This window comes from Cenococcum geophilum, assembly GCF_001692895.1.
Source record: "Cenococcum geophilum 1.58 unplaced genomic scaffold K441scaffold_32, whole genome shotgun sequence".
NCBI classification, from domain to species: Eukaryota; Fungi; Ascomycota; class Dothideomycetes; order Gloniales; family Gloniaceae; genus Cenococcum; species Cenococcum geophilum.
In genome coordinates, this window is record NW_027137590.1 from 1,598,097 (window position 1) to 1,621,023 (window position 22,927).

Consider the following 22,927-nt stretch of genomic DNA (forward strand, 5'->3'; position numbering starts at 1 on the left):
ATATAGGCGAATTGCTAGTAGATCTAGAAATAGGAGAACGAAAGCTATAAGGCATTAGTTCCTGTACAGGAGAGGAAAACGTAGCTAGTAGCTTTTATAGGGGAGCTAAAGCCGTGCCTAGAGGAACGTCAGTTCTAAAAGGAGTTAAATACCACCCAAGAAAAAATTAGGGTGCGCTCGTCTTACCCTCTTATTAGTTAAATCTTTTCGTCCTTATTAGCTAAATCTTCTTACCCTCTTATTAATTAAATCGTCTCACCCTTTTATTTATTAAATTTTCTTATACTTTTACTTATTAAATCTTCTCGCCCTCTTATTAGTTAGCTTTTTACCTCTTTAGGCTAATTAACGTATTCTCTTTGGAATTTCTTTACGCCGCACTTTACTTTATTATAGATTTAGCGTCGCTTAATAAAAATCTTAATAACATATTTTTATTTTATTTTAGGAATTTGGAATTAAATCTACTTATTATCCTTTAAGACTTTCTATTATTAAAACTATGCTCTAAGTATATAGTTCTCTAATAAAGTATAAATTTGTTTAAAATTCTAAGATATTTCCTATATATATATATCCAATTTATCTAGCCTTTATCTCCTTATTAAGTCTACACTCTAAGAAACTTTTCTAGCCTAGAAGATAGCTAATCTTAACTTTATTTTAACTTATAGCTTATAACAGTTAGATATAAAGACTTATAAACCTAAAAGATATTATTAATAACTTAAATAGAGTTCTTAAACTTAACTTTCTCTTCTATAGAGAATAAAGAAGGTCTACTAGGGTCTATAAGAAGGAACTGCCTTAAGCTTTATAACTAGTTATAGCAAAAGCTAGTATATATAGTAGGCTAGTTCGAGTATATATAATTAGAGATCTCTTCTTTATTATTATTATAGATTATAGTATAATAAGCAAGGTGCTAGGTGTTACGGCATTGGCAGAACTTAGCAGAACTTGGCAGAACTTCACACTAGCAAGTTGCTACAGATTGCCGCATATTGCGATCACGTGACGCGAAGACCTTATAAAACACTGAACGGCACTACTTTTCTTCTCCTTTCCTTTCCCTAGCTTTAGATTCTTATTTATAGACAATCCAATTATATAGGCTTGCGTGACCCTTTTGCCGTACTTATATCTCGATTAACTAAGTCGCTAATATTATCTAAAGCTTACTCTACTCTTTCTTCCTAAGAAGGAACTTAAATATATCTGCAAGAACATAGAATAGGACCCTAAGGACATTACTAGGACCATTAAGGATAGGACCTAAAAGAAAAGAAAAGAACCCTAAGGAAAGAACCTATAAGACATATATAGACCAAAACCCCTAAAGAAATTACCTAGAATTACCCAATACCCCTACTACCATGCCACGAACTATAGTAGCAGGCAAAGCAGCTATAGGACCCTTAAATACTTTAGATAAAGAAATAATTAACGTTTTAACCCCCCAGGCGGAGCTTGCGGCTGCTAATACCGAAATTAAATAACTGCAAGAGCTGCTTAAAGCTAGAGATACCCCTATATTTAATAATAAGTTATTATTAAATAACTAAAGACTTGCTATAGTCCTTTAGGCCCTATCCTAGTGTGGTGGGGTAAAATGGGCCACTACTTAGTGCCTTGGCATTTTCCTGTATATATTAAGCCTTCGGCTTCTCTCCTTCTCACCATCACGACCTACCAGAATACATTCTTTCCTTTCTTCTTACTGACTGCTTTCCTACTGATTGATTACAGCTGACGACCGACCGACCGACCGACAGACAGACAGACAGACAGCATTGTGACTTTCCTATCTGAGAGTGGTCGTACCCTCCCACACTAGCGCCTTAGTGGACCCACTAAGGCCTATATAGCACTAAGGCGGTCGGCAAAGGTCGCGGATCCCCTGCTACTTATAGACGGAACCAACCCTATATTTAATAATTGGAAGCTTTAATTACGGGATAAGCTTAAAGTTAATGCAGACCACTTCCCTAACGCCCGAGCCAGAATGGCCTACGTTTTCGGCCGTACTAGCGGAGACGCCTAGACGCATTTACGCCCGCAATACACTAAAGACTTAGTAGACCCCTTTATCTCTAAAGAAGAAATAATTAAATACTTATCTTCTATTTATAAAGACCCTTTTAAAGTATAGAACGCCCGCCTTAGCTATAAAAGCCTAAATATAAAAATAATAGAGACCTTTTCGGCCTTTTAAACCCGCTTTCTATACCTAGCTAAATAGGCCTAGATCCCCTAGGAAGACCTACTACTAGACCTCTTTAATAAGCTTACTCTAGACCTATAGCGGGCTGTATTGCTAGCTTATACTACGGCATAGACGTTAAAGGAACTTACGGACTATTGCCTAGCTATTAACTAAGGCCTTTATTAAATTAAGGCACACGCTAACTAGCTAAAAACTAGAAACCTTGTAAACTAGGCCGTAAGTACTATAAGTACGGCCTATAGTGCCCCGGTATAATTGGCAACTCCTATAGTTAACCTAATAGCTAGCCGCGCAGCTACCCCTACTATGGGCCTAGTATATACCCGGCCTATATATAGCAACCCCTATATATAGGCCCTTAGCGATTAAGGAGCTTACTTTTTATGCAGTTAAATAGGCTACCCTATAAGAAACTGCCTAATAAAGGTAAAGATAAATAAGGTCCTATTAATTTAGGAGGATAGTACGGAGCCGGAAAAAGAGAAACCTTAGAGAAAGACTCCTCTCTAGGGTTAAAAGGGATTAATATATTATATATCGATCTAGGTCGGCTAGTTAGTAGAAGAAGCTACACTATCCCTTATACTTTATTTCGCAATAAATATTAAGTTTTAACCTCTGCTTTAGCTGACTTAGGAGTAAATACCTTTACCTTAATTAATATAAAGTGCGCTATAAAACTAGCTGACTTTTTAAATGTATTCCTTAAAGAACTACCTAAACTAGTCCCTATTCGCAGTTATAACGGACGGATAGGACTACCTATTATAACTATCTTGCGGATCTACCTCCGCGTTAACGGACGAAGGCGGTATCATCAGGAATTTTTTTTTTGGGCTCGTTGTTGCGGTTTGCGGCAATTTGCGGCAAACTGTACGGTCGCGGTGGGTGTATATAGTCCTTAGCGATTTGCGTAAAACGCGCATTTTGCAACAAAATTGCAGCATCCTATAGCAAATTGCGGCAAAATACTTAACCACTGTGCGAAATGTACGAAATGTACGAAATATACAAAATGTACAAACTGTACAAATTGTAACTATATAAATTATATTATATAATACCCAGATTATTGCATATTTCTATAGATTACTATAATATTCTTTTAAATATATTTATATTATAACTATATAAAATATAGAGCTATCTACTTAGGTATTAAGGGGGAAGCCTCTTATAGAGGCTCCAAATCGTTAATTGGCGGTATTTACCTACCTGCCTGCCTACCTACCTACCTGCCTGCCTGCCTACCTACCTACCTACCTACCTGCCTATTTACCTGCCTATCTATCTATCTATCTGTCTATACCTACCTACCTATACCTACCTATCTATGCCTACTGTCTGTACCTACCTGTCTATACCTACTGTCTATACCTACCTGTCTATGCCTACTATCTATGCCTACCTGTCTATGCCTACCGTCTGTACCTATTTATCTATACTACCTCTGAACGGTAGTCGTCCGGGGTGCCTCCATAGGAGGGCTTAATTCGATTCGATTCGGTAATAGACTAATAATAAGGCTCTGGTTTGATTCGACCGATCGAATCGTTTAGTGTTTGCTGGCTGGGTCGTTCGAACGGTTAGCGGTCGTCTAGCTCTGGCGACGGTCGTCTGGCTTTGGCGACGGTCGTCTAGCTCTAGCGACGGTCGTCTAGCTCTGGCGACGATCGTCTAGCTCTGGCGACGGTCGTCTGGCTCTGGCGACGGTCGTCTGGCTCTTGCGACGATCGTCTAGCTCTGGTGACGGTCGTCTAGCTCTGGGGACGGTCGTCTGGCTCTGGGGACGGTCGTTTGGTTCTGGTGACGGTTATCTGGTTCTGGCGATGGTCGTCTGCTGGCTGCCGTTTTGGTGCCTCTCTAGGTAGGGAGGATGTAAGGAAGGAAGGGTAAAAAATAAGGTGGCTACCTATGTGTAGAGGCTATTGGGAATATAGCGGGGACCCGATAGTAATGTGTTATGCGGAGCTTTGTGTAGAGCCTCCGTACGCAGAGCTTCGCGTAGAGCCTCGTGTAGAGCCTCTGTACGTAGAGCTTTGCGCAGAGTTTCGTGTAGAGCTTCGTATAGAGCTTTGTGCAGAGCTTCGTGCAGAGTCTTAGTAGAGCTTTATGTAGAGCTTCGTGCAGAGCTTTGTGTAGAGCTTTGTGTAGGGCTTCGTGTAGAGCTTCGTGTAGAGCTTCGTGCAGAGCCTCAAGAACTTCGTGTAGGGCTTTCGTGTAGAGGTTCGTGCAGAGCCTCTGTACGCCGAGCTTCGTGCAGAGCTTTGTGTAGAACTTCGTGCAGAGCTTTCGTGCAGAACTTCGTGTAGAGGGTCGTGCAGAACTTCGTGTAGAGCTTCGTGTAGAGCTTCGTGCAGAGCTTCGTGCAGAGCTTCGTGCAGAGCTTTGTGTAGAACTTCGTGCAGAGCTTCGTGCAGTACTTCGTGTAGAGCTTCGTGTAGAGCTTCGTGCAGAGCCTCGTGCAGAGCTTCGTGCAGAGCCTCTGTACGCAGAGCTTCGTGCAGAGCTTCGTGTAGAAACTTCGTGCAGAGCTTCTTGTAGTACTTCGTGCAGAGCTTCGTGCAGAACTTCGTGTAGAGCTTCGTGTAGAGCTTCGTGCAGAGCCTCGTGCAGAGCTTCGTGCAGAGCCTCTGTACGCAGAGCTTCGTGCAGAGCTTCGTGTAGAAGTTCGTGGCAGAGCTTTTGTGTAGAACTTCGTGCAGAGCTTGTGTAGAACTTCGTGTAGAGGCTTCGTTGTAGAGCTGCTTCGTATAGAGCTTCGTATAGAGCTTCGTGCAGAGCTTTGTAGGTGGAGTTTTGTGCAGAGCTTTGTGTAGAGCTTTGTGCGGAGCTTCTGCGTATTTGTAGCAATTTGCGGTAATTTGCAGCAATTCGCATAGGCTACTTATAAAGTAGCTGCGTATTTATAGCAATTTGCATAGGCTACTTATAAGTAGCTGGCGTATTTGTAGCAATTTTGCATAGGGCTAACTTAATACGTAGCTGCGTGTTTGTAGCAATTTGCTGCCGAATCGCGCAAAATTGCGACTCTACGCAGGTTTTGCAGACCGCTTGATGTTTCGCTTGCAACCAACGTGCCCAAAAAAAATTTCCTGATGATAACGTCCCTTTTCTATAATTACGGACCTTAAGCAGCTATAAGTATAATCTTAGGGTAGGGCAAAAGGACGTAGCTATTTAGGTGTATATCTTAAGTCATATAGATATAGGCAGCTTATCTGTGGCCTAGAAAGCTATACGCCTGAACGGCCTTCCTTTATTTAAGAGATTAGTATCTCCATAATAGAAAACCTTATACGGCCGCAAATAAACCCGTTTACTAGGCTAATGTAACGCGTAACGGGACTAGGCTTTAAGGAAGGATGTATAGCTTAATCCGCATAACGGATCCGTTATACTACGCCGCCCCTAGACTTGCCTTTATTATTACCACCCGCACTAGAGACTTAGGAAGTTAGTAGTGGCCTAGCTAAGTCCTAATTGGAGAACTTAGGCCCTACGCAGCTATAAGAAAGCTAGGGATATTAAATAATATACCAAACTAATAACTAAAAGGGATAACTTATAGAAAATGGAACGCAAGCTAAGGAAGACTATAAACCTTATACCGCAAAATACGGCCTAATAAATATCCGTAAAGAAACCCATAGACCTCCCGCTAGTTAATATCTGCTATATTAGCGCTATAGGATTCTACTAAAACCTGGTTTAGCCTAGTACCGTTGCCTTTATAACTAGCTTATACGAAATTAATTAAATAATTAAAGAGAAAGAAGCCCTAGCCTAAGAGAAAGGCGAGCTTATGGATAAGGAGCTAGTAGAACAGAAACTGCCCCATTAATACCAGAAATTTAAAGACACTTTCTCCAAAGTAGCGTTTAATATACTCCCGCCTTACCGACCGTATAACTATAAGATTAAAATTAAGCCGGATAAGGTAGTTACCCTTAGCTATAGCCCCCTCTAACAGCAATCTACTGCCAAATTATAGGCCATAAAGTAGTATCTTATTAATAACCTGGATAAGGGCTTTATTAAGCCTAGTTAAGCCCCTTTTAACTTACCTATTCTCTTTACTAAAAAGCTAAATAGAGGACTTCGTTTCTATATTAACTACTATAAGCTTAATAATTTGACCCTTAAAGACCGCTACCTACTACCTTTACTTAATAAGACTTTGGCCCGAATAAGTAGAGCTAAGATCTTTACGAAGCTTAATATCCGCTAGGCTTTTTACCGGATTAGGATAGACCCTAAATTAGAAGACCTTATTACGTTTCGGACCCGTTATAGAACGTATAAATGTAAAATACTGCCTTTTAGACTAACTAACGGACCGGCCATATACTAATGATATATAAATAACGTACTATTTAACTACCTTAACGACTTCTATACAGCATACCTAAATAATACTATAATCTACTCTGAAAACAAACTAAAATATAAAGAGTATATCTATAAAGTCCTATAACGGCTTTAGGAAGCTAGCCTCTAAGCTAATATTAAGAAGTTAGAATTTAGTGTTAAGCGTATAAAGTATCTAGGGTTTATTATTAGTATAAATAGGATTAAGGCAGACCCAGAAAAGACGGCTGTAATTAACTAATAGGTACCCCTAAGGACCGTAAAGGGGGTATAGTTATTCTTAGGGTTCTATAACTTCTACTAACGCTTTATTAAAAACTACAGCAGGATTACCTAACTACTAAGCCTACTTACCTATAAGGACCGGCCCTTTTACTTTAACACTATATATAGGCAGGCCTTTAATAAGCTTAAGAAACGACTAGTCTCTACTTCCTTACTCGCCCACTTTAACCCAAAACGGCCCTTAATGCTAAAAACCGATGCCTTAGATAGTATTATAGCTGGCGTTTACTCCTAAAAGCAAACAAACGGAGAATGGCACCCTATTACTTACTATTTAAAGACTATAGTAGATGCTAAGCTAAACTACCCAATTCACGATAAAGAAATGCTGGCTATTATCTCTAGCTTTTAGCACTAGCGAGCCTAACTAGAAGGCACCCCTAAGTCTATTTAGGTAGTTTCCGATTATAAGGCCTTAGAATATTTTATAATAATAAAGGCCCTTATAGCCCGACAGGCGTGCTAGGCGGACACCCTATCTTAGTTTAACTTTCTAATTATATATAGGCTAGGCGCCACCAACCGTGCAGACGCTCTTATAAGGCGTAAATAGGATATAAATAACTAGATAGCCGTAAAGATCTTATTACGGACCTAAGCGCTACTATAACTAGAATACCTTAACTTTTAGATATAGGCAGAACTAAATACAGACTCTTTAGATGCCAAGATATGCCCTATTAACTCCATAGAACTGGACCTTATTAATAAACTGCTGCAGGTAAACCGTACGGCCCCTTCTCTATAGAAGTACCACGAAAAGGCAAAGAATGTTTCTAGCCTATGGTCCCTTAAAAGTGGACTACTTAAGCACCGTAAACGGCTAGTAGTAGCAGAGGAACAGAACTTATAGACTTAGCTTATTGCTAAAGCATATGCCTAGGTCTCTACGGCCCACCCTAGAAAAAATAAGACCCGTAGGATTATTAGCAACTACTACTACTGGCCCGGAATAATTATAAATATTAACCGCTATATATGGAACTGTAATAACTACCGTAGGTTTATAATTCCATAAAATAAGACCTTAGGACTATTAAAACCCCTCCTAATACCTAACCGCCCCTAGTAATATGTCTCTATAGACTTTTATAAGCTACCTTTAGACCGTAATAGATATAATATAGTTATAATTCTAGTTAACCGCTTCGGCAAGCGCCTATTCTTAATTCCCTATTATAAGAATATTAATACTAAAGAGGTAGCCTAGCTGTATATCTACTATGTTTACCAAATTTATAGATTACTAGACACTATTGTATCCAACCATAGGCCGTAGTTTATATCAGCCTTTTGGAATAAGTTTACCTAGATCTTAGGTATTAAGCTAAAGCTTTCTATGGCATATTACCCCTAGATAGACAGTTAAACGGAGATTGTAAATTAATACTTAGACTAGAAACTCCGGCCTTTTATTAACTACTTCTAAGATAACTAGGCTAAACTATTGCTCTTAATAGACTACGCCCAAGCAACCCTACCCTATAACTCTACCGGATTTGCCCCTATTTAACTAGAAATAGGTTACCTATCCTATATAAGCTTTAACTAGGAAAGACTAGAAGGGCCCTAGACTATACGCGAAAAACTATCTTATAAGGAAGCCTAGCAGTACGCTAAGCGCTTAAAAGAAGCCTGGAAAGTGGCCTATATAAACTTAGAAAAGGCCTAGAAATTAATAGAATAGCAGGCGAATAAGTATAGGCGCGAGCCTGACTTTACTATAGGCGATATAGTCTAGGTTATAATAAAGAACTAGAAAATAGAACGGCCTAGCCGTAAGCTGGACTATAAGATAGTAGGACCGTATAAGATTCTTAATAAAGTAGGCAACTTATATAAGGTTAAGCTCCCAGACTTAATTAAAGTTTACTCTATTTTCTTACTAGATAAGCTACGAAAAGCTATAAATAACCTACTACCTAGATAAAAGAATAAATCTCCCCTACTAATTTAAGTTAATAGCGATAATAAATAGGAAATTAAAGAAGTGCTAGCCTGTAAACTTATAAAGGGAACGTTAAAGTATTATATTAGTTGGAAAGGATATAACTTAGACCCCACTTAGTACCCTATATAGAACTTTATAGGTAGTCCCTATAAGCTTTAGGAGTTCTATAGCCGTTACCCTAATAAACCTAGACCGCTAAAGTACCTAGATAAGTGGATAGAATACTAGCATAACAAAGATAATAAGCTACTAGAAGAATATAAGGACAAAAACACCCTAGAAATTTCTTAGTTACGTAAGGTGTTAAAATATTTAGGAACTTTAACCGACGGTTGAAGTTATCTAATTGGTCAGATTCTCTTACTAAGACTTTTAGCGACAAAGCCTAAGGGCAGGCTTTTTTGGAGGGGGGGGTAATATTATAGCACTGGCAGAACTTAGCAGAACTTGGCAGAACTTTACACCGGTAAGTTGCTATAGATTGCCGCATATTGCGATTACGTAACGTAAAGATTTTATAAAACACCAAACGGCGCTACTCTTCTTCTCCTTTCCTTTCTCTAGCTTTAGATTCTCGTTTATAGACAATCCAATCGTATAGGCTTGCGCGACCCTTTTGCCGTGCTTATGTCTCGATTGACTGAGTCGCTAACACTAGGCTGTAGACTAGGAACTTAAATATCCTTAATATCTTTAGATATTACTAACAGTTTAGCTAGAGGGCCAAAATATATTATTATTTTATTTAATATAGGATAGCCTAAATATTATAGATCTAGAATTACATCTACACTCTTAAATTTGGCGCTATTAACGTATTTTAGACTAACCCTTTTATTTATAGTCATTATAACTAGCGTTTTAGGTACGATTATATAGAATAAAGGGACCGTAATTTTAAAGTATTGAGAACCTTATAAATCTCGTTTTTGTTTTCTATTTCTATCCCTTTTTAAATTCCCTATCTCTTCTAGTAATACTTTAATAGAAAAATAGATATATATTTATTAAGCTTTATTATATATTAAGCAACAGCCTTAATATTTAGGAGCAGTCTTAGCTTATTTATAGGAACTATAGCTCTTACACTAGTAGTAAAATTAGATATTAACTAGCGCGAACTTGTTTTTAGAGAATCACAACATTAATAAATTTTTAAAATAGTTAAAATCCTTATATATACTTCGAGTCCTCTTTAACTACTAGTAAAGTTAACTCGTTAACATTTATCGATAACTTTAGTAAACTTATTCTTATAACTAGAGGAAACTAATAAAAGTTGCTAGTAAAAATAACCACTAGGATTCCTCTAAAAGGTTATTATTTCTCTTTAAAATCCCTATATTTCTTATTAATTTTCAAAAGCGTTACGCCAGAAATTATACATATTTTATTAATAATAAGCATTTTTCTATACTCCTAAAGTTTGGCTGTTTTTAACTACTTTTCTAAATACCTAATATTTGTTATATCTAATTACCCGTAACTAATATAATTTTTTAAGTTCTATTTTTATTATCTATTAAAATTAATAGAGCTAAGTAAACGGTAACGTCTTATATCTTTACTTCTTAACAATGCTATTAAAACAAGTTATCTCTCACAATTTAGAATTTTAAAAACATCGTAAATAGCTTTAATTACTCTTAATTTGCCTATTTTACCAGCGTCTCTAAGATACATAAGGTATTGTCTTTATTCTTAAATAGATTTATTTCTTATATATCTCTTTAGAAATTTAAACAGTTATATAACTACTTAACTCTATAACTTATTTAAGTTCTAAATCTCGTAACTATACTTAGCAGCACTAATATACAATTTAAAGGATCCTGTTCGCAATTATATAGTAAATCTAGGTCCTAGGTAAAAGATCTATTCGACTTATAAGCTCTACTAAGTTAAATCTTAAGTATTCTCTCCACTAATACGCTTAGTAATTACTTTATCTAGATTTTTTATAGCTTGCTTAAGCGCTTTATTTAAGACTTTCCTAGATTTACTATACTAATTACTTAATTATTATCTCATTAAATATTATTATAGAAATCTCCATTTCTTAATCTAGAAATTTAGGTTAAAAGTTTTAAGAAATTGCTAATAATAGGGTTTAAAGCTTAAATGATTCACATAAAGTCTAGTAATCTTTTAGTTACTTCTCCTTTTTTTATAGCCTTTTTAAGTATCTTTCGAAAAGCTATAAAATAATACTCCTTAATAACAACATTATTTATACTATAATCTTATTTAGTAGCTTTTTTATCTATATCTTTAAAGGCTCCTTCTTTAGTTTAATCCCTATTAGAAAGCTTCTTCCGAAGTCTAGTATTAGCTTTAGCATCCTCTGCGCTTTTTTATAGAAGACAAATATTTTAAACGTAAAATTTAAATCTTAAGCTTAAATTTTCTAACAGCTGTTTCTATAGTGTGGTAAAATTATCTAGTATTTTATCTAAGAAAGCTTCCTAGAGAATAAATAGAGTAAGATATAAGATGGCGTTTCTAAAATTAAATATTAGTTTATATATTTATATTATAGGTCGTTAATATATATAATAATTATAAGGGCGCGAAGAGACTTTAGGGAAGATTAGAAGGAATAATATAAATTCTATCTAAATCTAAGGGTATATAGCTCTTGCTAAGAACAAGACGTTGCGTAAAGAAGCGAAAGGAATAACAAGAGAATTATATAATTAAATAGTTAAGGGCTTTGTGGTTAATACGTGCGTATATATATATACAGTCTTTAACAGACTTTAGTAGAATTTAATTAATCTAGCAGAACTTAGTAGAAGTTAATTAAGCTAGCAAAATTTAGTAGAATTTAGTTAAAGCGTCGGAATTTATCTGTTAAGTGTTTTACTAAGACATTCCTACTATAACTAGGCTAGTCCCATTATAGTACCCTCCCCCTTTAGCTAAAGGTCTAAAAAAATTTAATCTAGTTAAGACTTTATAACTTATCGCGTTTTTATATATTCGCGTTAGCTAGTAATATAGAGTTTTACCAGTTCTAATCGTAAATAAACTAATTAGGATTTTCTATGCCCGGTATAGAAAATCGCTATTAGCTTAGTTAGGGCGGTAAGTAGAACTAATATCTTTATAGTAGGTCTTAGTAAGGTAAATCTAACCAATTAAATAACTTTAACTGGCGGTTAAAGTTTTTTAATTATATAACCGTATTATAAATATTATGATATATTTTAAGTTTTTTTTTAATTTTAAGCTTCCTACTATTGTTTTTCGTATATTCGTATTAGGTTGTAATTATTTACCTTTATATTATGTCTATTTAGCTAAAGTAGGCCGTAAAGGATAGTCCTTATAGAATTCTTTTACTAGGGAAGGCGTATTAGTCTTAATTTGCTTATAAGGTTCCTAGGTTTATATCTTATATTCTTTCTATTTAATAAGAAGTTTAAATTATTTAGACTATGTCTTCTATTATATATCGTTAATTAAGTTAATAAAGTAAGAACTATTACCGTTATTAATAATTACGAAAGGTAGTGGTAGTACTTCGCAAGTTATAGGTTTACCCTTTAAGGGTTATAGCAAGTTTACATAAAACGTTAGATATATTTCTATCTTCGTTAGTAGTTTAAGCTTATAAGCTTATAGGCTTATAAACTTCTAGTCTAGTTTCTTTAAGGGTTGTTAAGTCTTTAGGTTTTATATATTTAGGTAAACTATATTACCTTAAAGTCCTATATAAGAGCTTATCCTTTATTTATATACTATTCCTATACTATTTAAGCGTACGCTAATTTACTTTATACTAGTTCCGTTAACTACTTTATTTAATTAGCAAAGTTATACGCGTTAATTAGTTAAATCCTCTTAATTATAGGTTTTATTATATTAATTTTAGGTTATAGTTTAAATCTAAGTTAAGGGTTTTGTTTATAGGTTACGTAAAATAGCATTACGCCTATTAATTTATTTTTCGTATTATTTGCAGTAAACTTAGCTAAAGGTAGCCACTTTTCCTAGTTGTCTTATAGGTAGGAGTAATATATTTATAGGTATTATTCTATAATTGCGTCTATAATTTTAGTTTAACTATTTATCTTTAGATAAAATATAGTTAAGAGTTATATTTATATACTTAATTACTTATATAGGGCTTACCAGAAGTATAAAACGAATTAGTTTTTATAGTTAGATATTATTAAATTAGGAAGTCTATATAGCTTAAAGACATACTTAATAAAATATTCGGCTACTAATATTGCATTAATTAAGTCTATAGGAATCATATATCGCATTTTTATAAGACGGTTAATAACTACTATAATATTTATAAACCTATTATTGTTAAGTAGGTTAACTATAAAGTTAATTAAAATATCTCGCTATTTTTATATTAGAATTGGTAACGGTTAAAGTACTCCTTATTTCTTTATATAAGAAGTCTTCCTATATACGTACATTTTATATACTTAAACGTATTTTTATATATAGTTGTGTATTATAGGCGAGTAATATACTTATTAGATAATTTTATAGGTTTTTATATAGCTAGGATACCCTACTATAGGGGAATCGTGTATAAATTTAAGTATCTTAAATTATAAGGGTTTAGAATTTAGGATTACTATCTTCTATTAATAGTATAACTAATTATTACGGGTTTTATATTTAGCGAGTATTATAACGGAACCTTATAGTAAGTACTACAGTGGGCTTGTTAATGGGCTAGGTATATAGGTAATATAAATTAAAGTTAATAACGTAATAATAACTAGTAGAGTAGTTGCCTAATAAATTAACTCTAATTATATTCTAAGAATTACTATAAGGAAGAAACTATCTAGGTAGGGATTAAGGGTCCTTAAATATATAACTATACTCCTATAAAATCCTTCTTATATATAATATATATATGCTCTATCCACTCTATTATAGATTATATAGATTTTATAGATTATACGGATAACGTTATATAACCTTAGTTACTATTCTTCGTTATATAGCTCTATTAGCTCCATCCTAGACTATACCTATATTAACTAACTAGCTTCCTTTAACTCCTCTCTAAGTAGTTATAATATTATACTTAAAGTATCCATAACACTATCTCCCTCCTCTTTAGCTTTATCCTTAAAGATCTTTAATATCTTTAAGTTATTTACTAGAGGTATAATATCCATCTAATTAATTTAGTTAATATTGTTACTTATTATACCTAAAGCCTCTTCTTCTTTATATGCGTAATATTATACCTATACTATTACTATAATCCTATTACTTAGTAAAATAATACTATCCCTATATTCTTATTACGTAAAAAAGGGGTTAGTTTATATTACGCTAGCGAGCCCTTTATCTTAGTAACCCTCTTCCTATTTAAAGTACACTAAGGTAAACGTTTAGTCCTCTTATAACGTTTATTCTACTTTTAACGCTAAGTATACGCATCCTATTACTCTTAATAGTCTTTTAATTCCCTAAGTAATTTATTATAGGGTCTTATATTTAATCTACGGCTATAAAGCTTAATAGTAACCTAGTATAGGCCCTTATTAAGCTTAAGCGCTCTTATAACGCGGAGTAAAAGGCCTTAAATACTTATATTGCGACGTCCGCTTAGTTACTTTATCTTAAAAAGGTTTATAAAAAGGTCCATTTTAAGGAGTAGAAATTTATATAATAAGGTTTATAGAAACTTAGTAATAAAAGAATAGATTTTTCTCTAGTAGGGAAGGAAATAACTTTAAGTAGTTCAGCGGTTGTTCCTCCTATATCCCCCTTAGGTAATTCTTTCTTTAGTAGTTCTCCTTTACCTAACCTATTCTCTTTTAATACTCCTATACCTTTCTTATAGCGTTTTTTAGATTCTATAGTAGTTTCTAGGTAGTTTTATTATAGCTTATCTACTTAACCTTATATTATATTTTATTATTAATATTCTTATAACTATTAATCTTTAAAACTTACTATTTATCCTTTTCTTATCCTCTATATATATCTACTTCGTAAATTAGTAGTTTAGCGTCCTTATATACTGGTTTTAGCATTATAATATACTATATAGGGTAGATCTTTATTTTAGCTAGTAGGTTTAACTTAAATATAACCGGTAAAATCCTTTACTTAATTTTAAAAGGTCCTAGTCTAACGTAGTCTAATTTCTTACTTAATTATTAACTTTTGAAATTTTTGTATAGTTAGTTCTATCTATAAGTAATTAGGGGTCTATAACCTTTATAAACTATAATAATACTAATACTATATATTAGGCTAGGGCTTTAAGGACTATAGTAAGTCTTTAGGTATTTAATAACTCCTTATTAAGTATAGGGATGTCTCTAGTTCTAAGCAGCTCTTAAAGTTATTTAATTTTAGTATTAGCTACTATAAGCTCTACCTAGGAGTTTAAGTTAGTTACTATTTTACTATTAAAGGTAGTTAAGGGTCCTACGGCTGCTTTACCAGCTACTATATTTCTTAGCATAGTATAGGGGTATTAGATAATTCCGGTTAATTTCTTTAGGTATTTCGTTTATATTTCTTTTAAAGTTATATCCTTTTACGGTCCTGTTCTATCCTATCCTTTAGGGTTTAATTCTATATCCTAGTCCTATTCTTAGTCTATAGATATATTTAAGTTCCTTTTTAGGAAGAAAGGGTAGTATAAGCTTTAGATAATATTAGCGACTTAGTTAATTAAGGCACGGACACGGTAAGGGAGACGTGTAAACCTATACAATTGGATTATCTATTAATGAGGATCTAAAGCTAAAGAAAAGGAAAGGAAAAGACAAGCAGTAACGCGAGGAGTTATATACAATCCCCTAGTCACGTGAGAGTCACGTGAGCTCTGCGTCTACCATAACTGCCGCTTTCTACCAGTGCCGTAACAATGCGCGACGTTCGGCTCTACCCCCTACTGTCCTACTAATATAGCTCTAAATTATATAAATAGGGGCTAGTTTTATAGCCCTAGTAAAGGGCTATTATATAAGGCCTTATTTATAAAATATAAAGCCATATTGGTAAAGCTATTGGGGGTATATCGTTTTGATAGGGTGGGCGATGCGCAACGTTCGGCTCCAAGCCAGTTCACGACATTTCGTCGATGACTGTACTCGCCAATACTCGCCAATATTGATTAGTGCTAATATTAAAAATGAAAACCACGCTGTTCTAAGCTTAGAATCAATCGAACAGGAAGAAAGACAGTCAGCTTTTTTTGTCATAAATCATGACTATAATGTAGGAGCGCAGAACAACAAAACGCATAGTCAGCGATTAAAGTACTTGTACACGCTCTACTACATAAAAAGCAGCATTCCCCGATCTAAGACGAAGCCAAATACTCCTTAATAATCTTTGTACTCGCATGGTCGTTCCGCGACCTCGCGATCTATAAAGGAGTCCTCCCTACCCCATTAGTTAAAGTCATATCCGAATAATACTTTAGCATTAACTTCAACATTTCCTTCTCATATGCAGACGCGATGTGGAGGGGCGACTCGCCGTCCGAATCTTTGAAATTCACGTTGGCTCCCGCATCTAAAAGACACTGGGCGATTGCGAGCCCGTTTCCCACTTGACGGTGGAGAGGCGTTCGTAGTTCATTGTCTAGGACGTTGATGCCTGCACCAGCGGAAATGAGAGCCTGGGTAGTCTCTAGCGTATCTATTAGATGTAAAGCCGTGGCGCCGCCACGATTCGTATGAGAGACATTTGCGCCTCGTTTAATGAGCTTCTTTAGTACCTTAACACGCCGTGCTTCCGCTGCTAACATTAGGGGGGTGTTACCGAGCCGGTCCTGTAATTCCAACTCTGCGCCTAAATCCAGTAGAAAAGACATGATGTCTTTATATCTGAGTCTTGCCGTAATATATAAGGGAAAGTCTCTAAGAAAATCTCGCCTATTTATATCGAGTTTATGGTTAGTAAGGGCGTGCAATATATCTCTATGTTCTAGGCGAATGGCAACACAGAAAAGACCCATTAACTATATCTAGCCAGTGCCGCCGGCTCGTTCCCGAAGAAGGGCAGGAAATGTCTTAGAAGCTCCTTTAATAGCTATATTGTATAACTTTTCCAAGTTATCTATGTTGTATTTCTCTGGATTATTAGCATTATAGATTATTCTGGCATACCAGAACTATCCCTTTTTAAGGGCCATGTATAATAGTTTCTTAGCGCCGTTAAAGCAGCCCTAATCTATTTACTGCTTAGTAAGGTAACTAATTATATCTAGGTCTTCTTTAATAAGGGCTAAGTAAAGGGGGGTTTTGCCACTGTTGTCTAGCTAGGCAACTTTGGCACTAATAGAAATAAGGAGTATTGCGTTGCCGATATTGCTAGCATAGGCAGCTTTATATAGGGCCGTGGTTCCTTCTAAACCCGCAGTATTAATATAGGCTTTAGCGTTAAGGAGCCGTTACGTAAGTTCCGGCTTGTTACGATAAATAAAATCTAATAAAGGAACGTTCCTATACTTATCTGGCGTGTTAATATCCATCCCCCTAGTAACTAGTATGTTAAATATCTTATTGGATTTTATTAGGACGTTGTACGCGAGCCCATATTTATACCTAAGTAAGTCTTTTATAACCGTATTAAGCTTAATTAGAGTCCTAACTATTCCTAACGTATCCTTATTGCTATTATAAGTAACCAGATATTTAACTAGAGGTGTTTATCCATAATAATCGCGGGTAGTAATGTTAGCGCCTCTTTCTACCAAAAGCTTTACTATATCGGAATGTTCGCCACCCGCGGCGACTAGTAATGCCATCTCTCCGGAATAATTATAAGCATTTATAGGAATTCTAGTATCTAGCAGCCATATAATAGTCTGATAATTTAACTTGTTGCTATAATTATAAGCTACTGCATAATATAGAAGGGTAGCTCCAGTATTATTTGTTAAAGAAATATCTGCGCCAAGCTTAAGCAGAAGATTAAGCAGTTTAGTTAAATTACCTAGACCGCTTCGGACTGCAGAAAAAAGTGGCGTATTCCCTTATTTATCTTATATATTAAAATCTATACCGTATAAGCGCAGAATTTTAAGAACTGCTCGTGCATTATCCTTTTACGGCTTATAAAAATAGAATAGAGGGCTAGGAAAAATAACGTAAATAATATATTGGCTGCTCTTATCTATTATACTTATATCCGCATTTTTACTAAGTAGTAGTTATACCAGTTCCTAGTCCTAATTCTTAGCCGCGCTTATAAGTGGCGTTATACTATTATTATTATAAGTATTAACGCTTATACCTTAAGACAGGAGTAACTAGGCAACTAGCTATACATTTTTATATAATCTAGGGTAACCAGAAAGGTATACTAGGCATTTAGCTGCTAAGAATAAGGGTGTCCATCCGCTATTATCTTTTGCATTAATATCCGCCCCGGCCTTAATTAAGAGTTGTATATTAGAGAAAATTTTCCCACTTACTGCCTAATGCAGAGGGGTTCCGCCGTCGCTATATAAATTTTCTTTAGCCGACTTCCTCTTCAAGGACACGGAAGCCCCGTACTCAATAAGTTATTTTAGAACATTCGGAGATTCGGACTCCGCGGCTATATAAAGGGGTATTATCCTATCTTCGCTAGATGCATCTATTTTAGGTATTTTAGCTAAGAGCATCATTGTTATTACTTCTAAGCTATTGGCTGCCGCCTAAAAAAGAGCCATCCGTCTAATTCTATCCTTGGCATTAACGTTTACACTATACTAAAGAAGCAGTTTAAAGATTTGAAAGTTATTTTTATAAGCTGTAAATAAAAGTAGTACTAGCGCTTTGCCGCTTAATACCAAAGAAGAATCTGCCTTAAGAAGCAGCTATATAATGTTATTTTGTTTATATTTAAGTGCGTACTTAAACGCCGTATTACCGCCTAAGATTTAGTACTCTGTAAAGTTACCATCCTAGGCTATAAGGGTATATTAGAGGGGTGTAGTATAGAAATAAGGGGCGTGCGATGTTGTGGGGTACTTCGATTTAAATTTCCATCTTTTATAGCTAGTAGCGTCTAGGATAGTGAAGCTCGCTCCCTTAGCTAGTAGTAATTTAATAATTGCTATAGATCCTTTCTTATATGCTTTATACATTGCTATTTTCTTAAAAGCATTTTAAGCATTTACTCCAGCATTATAATCTAGTAGAAGTCGAATAATTAATATATGGCCGTTCTCCGCAGCGAGTATAAAGGGCGTATTGTATTGGGTGGTTTTAATATATATATTTACTCTATTGGCGAGCAAGAGTCTTATTAGCTTTATATTCCCTAATTATACGCATTAGTAGATTAGAGCATAGCCTGTGGATAATTAAGTAAAAGAGGACATATAGTTGGAAGCAGAGCCATAATATTATGGTCTATACTTATTAGTATTATAGAGAGGAGCGCCGTATCATAATAGAAGATCTATAATTTTATAGTGTTGATTATATACTACTCCGTTTAGATTTAACTTCTAAATCTTAGCTCTTTTATCCAATAGCAAGCGGACAACCGAAATATAGCCATTCTAAGCTGCCACTATTAATGCGGTTTGGTTACTATTAACGGGTCGACGATCCCATAAAGATAAATAGCGTCCAATATTTAGAACACTTCCTTCGAGAGCTATGCGAGTATTAGCGCTAACACCATTTTCGAGTAGATGATTAATAGTCTTTAGTAAGCCGAAATATAATGCCAACTAAAGACCTTATCTATCGGCCTTGATGAGAATACTAGGATAGAACCTTTGATTTAACCCCCTGTAAACTATATATAATGCGTCGGTTAAAGAGACTATATATTGTTTATTTTTAAGAAGCCTTAAAATTATTTCTTAATCCATCTGGTTAAGGTAGGTAGCCCGTGTATAGTGGCCCTAATTATACGTAGCGTAATAGAAGAGCGGATGTTTTATAATAAAGATATCTAACTTAGGGCCCTTATCCTCAGGGAGCCTATTATTAAAATCGTCTAGGAGGAAGTATGCGAGGCAGGAAGAAAGCATTCTTCTTTAGCTGTTAAAGAAAAGGGTCTCTTAAACGCTTTCTTAAGAGAAGTATTCTTGCGCAGTAAAATAAACTAACTGCACAACACCCTCTTCTGCAGCTAGACTTATAAGCCCTATGTATATAAAAACGATGATTTCCTTATTTAAAATATCGTCTTTATCAAGTTTATTAAAGCTCTTATTAATTGTTATTGCATACTATAGCTCCTTTATAGTTATAGGTCGCAATAATAGAGAAAGCCATATTAAAGTTTTCTTGGTAAGCTGTCTGTTGTCTTTATTCTAGTCTTTAATACGTTAGAGGACATCATTATATATTTTAAAGACCCTAGTTAGTAGGGTTTATAAGGCCTTTTGTACCTCATTAGGCGTTTACTTAAAAGACAGAGAGTCTATATAGAGCTTCACCAGTAGGAACCTATAGTGACTTAGCATTTACTCTATATACTTTATATATATTAACTCTTGCTTAAAGAAAGACATATATATTCTGTACCCTTTTGTTAACAACTAATCTAATTTCCTTATATAGAGATGGTTTTTGCTTAATATATGCCTATAACCAACTACTTAAATAACCGGTAATATACTTATCTATATCTAATTCCTTTATAGTAATCTTAATTGTTAGATAGTTGTTAAAATACTCTAATATTAATACTGACTGGCGGCTTATTAAAAGAATGTTATATATTCTGTGTAGGTGACTTAGTTATTATAGAAGAATATTACGGTTGTTATTCTTATTAGGGCACTTATTAAGTACATCCACAATTAGGTAAATCTTTTACGTTTTAGCTAGCTCGTAAAGGATATTATTTATATCCTTAAGTAGTAGTTTAGACGCTATCTTTTCCTACTTTTTATAGAGCTCAGAAATATTTTTAGGTAGAGATTTTTAACGCTTAAAAATCTGGGATAGTAGGTTAGAAATAAGGTTAATAGGCTTTATTGCTGTAATATCCTTATAATCGTAAAATACGCAAGCCGCCGCGCTTTTTATATTGGCTTTAAACTTTTCTTTAAGTTTATTTATAGCTATATATCTAAGTGGTATTAGCTGGATTTCTTTATAAACCGCTAAACTTATATAAGGATTGTTTTACCAGCACCAGCTAATTAGCCTATTAGTATTAACCTTTAGTTACGTAATAAAGCCTAATATACGTATTCTAGGGCACTATAATATTTTCCTACCGCCCGCTAACTATTCTTAAAAAGCCTTGCTCTTAAGAAACCAGTTTCCTATACTAGGTTGTTATTACTAAAGCTTCCTTCTATAGGTCTCGCGAGTATTATCTTTAGAGATCTATATAAGAACCTTTTCTCTCTTTACATTTTCGGAGATTGCTGCGCTTGTATTAGCGGTATTATTAAGTATAAATATTATAAGGTCCTATACCTAGCTCTACCTCCTAGAGCTTTTCTATATTATCCTTTACTATAAGTATATCTAAGTGTAGTACCGGGATTAAGGTAGTGTCGGTTTTTACTAATTTAGTAGTATGGTCCCTTACTAGCTCCTTAGCCCGAAGCCTCTCCATATCATTCTTTACCGTTAGTATGTTTATGTGTAGTACTGGGATTCCGGCAGTGTCGGCCTTAACAGATATAGTAGTATGGTCCCTTACTAACTCCTCTACCTAAAGTTTTTCTAAGTCATCCTTCACTATTAGTACATTTGTATGCAGTACCGGGATTATAATAGTATTAGACTTAACTAATTTAGTGATATTTCTGTTATAATTAGATTATATATATTAACGTATAGTGCCTAATACTTTATAGAATGTCCCCCTATAGGGCCAGATTAATAAAGGACTTAAGTCTCTCTATCTTTCTAAGTAATTTATTAATCTCCTTCTTTTTAAAATGCTATACTAGTGTCTTCCTAACAGATTTGCCCGTACCTAAGCTATATAACCTCTTAGCTAGTAACTCTAGTACTTCTTTAAACTAATCTAAAGGCCTATTAGCTATACTTAATGTTAAGACTCCCTGTACCCAACAACCTTAAGTATTAGTATCCTTAAGATAATATCTAAAGCTAGTAAGAAGTGCTAATAGGAGACTCGCTTCCTAGGCGACTTAGGTATAAGCCTTAGGCGCGTTCTTAACATTATTAAGATAGTAGAGTGTTTTACTTACGGTATTAATAAGTTGGGCTAAGCTTATAATAAGACCTATAATACTAATAGGATCTATCGCTTGGGGACGGCTGCCGTCTAAAATTGTTTCGGTAGCAGTAGCATTAAGCCTTAGGCAGGTTGCTATAAATAAATGCGGCTAAGGAGCAGCATAACATCCTCACTATTCAAGTGCTGAAATTTCCTCTTTACCACTTTCACGAATCCATTAGAGACTCAAATTTTGCATCGCAGATCGATTGTTTGATTGATTGATTCCTACGGAGGTAGCGGTAAAAAGTTCCTGGCGCCCCATTTTCGCGCTAGCCATTGGTGGCTTAGTGTGGCGCATATTAGGCCTAGGCTAGACTTTACCGAGGCTTAGCGCGCATAGTAGGGTCACCATGTGTACAGTGGTGTTCACGGCTCGGCTGAGCGCCCGCTCAGTCGCTGAGCCGCACGTGACACATACAACCCCCGTCCCGCCCTTGTCTCAGCATGCTTAGACTACATGGGACGCCGGATAAATCCGGCCCGATGGCACTAAACCAGTTTAGGCCATCTGTCCCTGTGTGGTCTGAGACACTTTGGCAAACGTTTATAAAGCACGTCGCGATATCTATATAGCTGATATTACGGATATTTACTTATTATTCTTATAACAAGTTTAGGTAGCTTAAAAAATCCATTAATTATACACTAGGCTCTGGCGAATTAAATAGTCTATATAAGAAGTCTCCCCGCCTTCCCATTCCTAATATTAATTTTAAAATAGCTATAATGCGGTTTGCTAAAGTAAATAATTAGTAATATCCGCACTAATAATACGTTAATCTTAACTATCTACTCTTTATCTATTATATCTATAATCTAATAATTAAAACCTATTAAAATCTATCTATTATAACGTGTTTAAGTCTTCCCTACCTTTATTTAACCCTCTATTCTCCCTCTACTACTTTTAAGCGCTATTTACT

General features: G+C 35.0%; 2 protein-coding genes across 2 annotated transcripts; both read right to left on the reverse strand.

The window, feature by feature from the left end:
• Positions 1-16,209: 16,209 nt before the first annotated feature.
• On the reverse strand, positions 16,210-18,240 carry K441DRAFT_570155 (ankyrin; the record flags this gene model as incomplete). Its single annotated transcript, XM_067643900.1, has 3 exons — positions 16,210-16,765; positions 17,669-17,783; positions 18,141-18,240. Coding segments are annotated over 3 exons (771 nt in total), but the record flags the coding sequence as incomplete, so codon positions are not given.
• Positions 18,241-19,863: 1,623 nt separating this feature from the next.
• On the reverse strand, positions 19,864-20,019 carry K441DRAFT_570321 (uncharacterized protein; the record flags this gene model as incomplete). The annotated part of the gene is made up of 1 exon (XM_067643913.1): positions 19,864-20,019. A coding segment is annotated over one exon (156 nt), but the record flags the coding sequence as incomplete, so codon positions are not given.
• Positions 20,020-22,927: the final 2,908 nt, after the last annotated feature.